We start from the raw sequence: 2307 nt of genomic DNA on the forward strand, positions 1-2307 counted from the left end.
ATATATATATATATATATATATAGCATTTTTCATATGTAATAAGCTTTTTTGTGATTAATTTATTTTATATCATTTAATAAATAAATGTTTTTTTAAACAGAGTGGACTGTATACTCGGTGCGAGAAGTAAAGCACGAATCAAGACATGTAATTATATGATAGTTTTTACCATAATTGGTTGCATAGGCGCTGTGTTACTTGGAAAACAACAAGCTAAAAGAGGAGAAAGTTTGGTTAAACAAAGAGAAGAGTGGCTCAAAGAAATAATGGCAGAAGATAAAAAGAAATAGATATGTAAATATTAGGAAAATGTAAAAATCTTTAGGATTTAATCTTTAGAACGAATTTTCTGAAAAGCGCGCACAGATGGATATTATAAATCTCGATTAGTTATTATTTAAAAATGAGATTCCCACATGATATTTTTTAATAATAATAAAGATATTATATAACAATAAACATTTAGTTTTGATCGTTTCAATGATTTGTATTTGTAATGTAAGGCTGTTCTTTCAAATCTTTCGTAGTAACAAAGCAGTAAAATACATTCTATGTATGTACAAATATCTGTTGTAAAATTATATTTTATTTACATTTAGATCATCGATATATGTATATTGTATGTAATGAAATGTCCGATTCTTATTAAATTTAGTAAGCATTCTGATTGCTACAATATTTAAATATATAATCTCTGTAATCTGTGTAATCATCCTTGTACATAATGAACAATTACAATAAATTCTTATAAGAGACTCAATATATATTGTACACCATCACAAAATAACAACGATTCAAGAGACAAACTTGTCAGTGACGTTTACAAAATTACTATATATATAACTATATTGTAAAAATTCATAATAATAGCATTCAAATAATCATGTATCAATATCTTCAGATTATTCAGAAATTCTATGCATCTATGTGTAATGGTTTGTAGAATCCACGGCACCTCTCGTAATACACTTGTATTGTACGTTTTTTTACAACTTCCTCTATATTAAGCTCAGACCGTAGCAGCCTCAATTTGGTCTGTTCATTTCTCAAATTTTTTATTAACGTCGGATTTTCGTCACCATTCTTCTCTCTCAAATCTTTTAACTGCATCACTCTTTGCTTAGTAATGTCCACGCATCTTGTAATCGCTTGTGTCCTCTGCTTGTGCTCGGATTCTATTTGCTGGAACAAGTCTTTACACTGCGTGGTAGGATCCACCTGACCTTTGAAGGATTCGGTAGGAATTGTAGTGTTCAGCATGTAAATTATTTTATCATCTATTTGTCGCATCTTTCTTAATGTATCCTGAAATACACATTGTATATTTTTATCTTACTTATATATTTATCATGTATTTATACATATAATCCGAATAAAATTATGTATTGATATTTAAAAAAAATGAGATATGAAGGTATGTGAACATATACGTAGAAATGTGAATGATACATATATTTGAACTTAAATGTACATATATATTTCTGTTACACTTATTGTTAGCTAACCTCACGTACAAACACGTTCCTAACCTCTCATTAAAGTTGCCCATATACAAACACGTCTAGAAAAAGACGTAACTTTGATAGTAACATTGAAATTCTACACATCATTAATTTTTAAGTAATCTTTCTTTGTAGCACAGCGTAGTTCTTTTGTATCATATAAATATGTAAGATAATAGCCACTAGCCGGCATCAATTATAAAAAATTTTAATATTTTATTTTAAATTAACTTAAGCATTGTTAAATATATGTGTGTTTGATATACTCGTATAATGCGGTGTGCGAATGCACGAGTGTTATGTAAGCCCCGCTTTCGAAAATACCTGAAATTCTAAAAAATCGCTACACTCCACACTCGTGGCTTCCATTTTTTTAGGTTGGAAAGTTACACGGGTCGCACGCACACACACGACACGACCAGTTCGAACGAGATTTATTGCAAGTTGGAATGGAAGGGATGATAAGAGAATTTTTAAAATTAAAATCAACTCATTATATATTTTTTAAATTGCATTTTGTCAACCAACGTAATATTCTTTATTTCATATCAATGATTAATTTTTATATTTACTTATTTTCATGTTTCGCCACTTTCAAATATCTTGATCGAATATTTGAAATATTAAATACTTTATTTAAATATCTGGGATTAATAATAATAAAAATATTTTTTTTAAATATGTAATTCCGTCTGGGAAATAAGAACCAACTATGAATATCGGCCTTAATGCCTATTACACACTGGAATTACGCCCAGATAACTCTATTGCTAGATTCACACTGCATCCGATTTGCGTCGTACG

General features: G+C 28.9%; 2 protein-coding genes across 3 annotated transcripts in view; one reads left to right on the plus strand and one right to left on the minus strand.

The window, feature by feature from the left end:
- Positions 1 to 412, plus strand: part of LOC108762730 (UPF0389 protein GA21628) — a 4280-nt gene extending 3868 nt beyond the window's left edge. Inside the window, exon 2 of the mRNA XM_018509860.1 lies at positions 102 to 412. Coding sequence (XP_018365362.1) covers positions 102 to 291 — 190 coding nt within the window. The 3' untranslated portion in view covers positions 292 to 412. The remainder of the gene's footprint in view (positions 1 to 101) is intronic.
- Positions 413 to 878: 466 nt separating this feature from the next.
- On the minus strand, positions 879 to 1921 carry Ccdc58 (Coiled-coil domain-containing 58). Of its 2 annotated transcripts, none has more exons than XM_018509875.1 (2): positions 1507 to 1609; positions 879 to 1306 (listed from the first exon to the last, which is right to left on the minus strand). In XM_018509875.1, exon 2 carries the CDS (start codon positions 1289 to 1291, stop codon positions 917 to 919), a length of 375 nt encoding a protein of 124 aa, XP_018365377.1. In that variant the 5' UTR covers positions 1292 to 1306; positions 1507 to 1609; the 3' UTR covers positions 879 to 916. The 2 variants fall into 2 exon arrangements, with proteins under 2 accessions (XP_018365377.1, XP_018365376.1); XM_018509874.1 differs by lacking the exon at positions 1507 to 1609 and adding an exon at positions 1828 to 1921 and having other exon boundaries at positions 892 to 1306.
- Between the last annotated feature and the right edge of the window lie 386 nt (positions 1922 to 2307).

This window comes from Trachymyrmex cornetzi, unplaced genomic scaffold (genome assembly GCF_001594075.2).
Source record: "Trachymyrmex cornetzi isolate Tcor2-1 unplaced genomic scaffold, Tcor1.1 scaffold320, whole genome shotgun sequence".
NCBI lineage: Eukaryota > Metazoa > Arthropoda > Insecta > Hymenoptera > Formicidae > Trachymyrmex > Trachymyrmex cornetzi.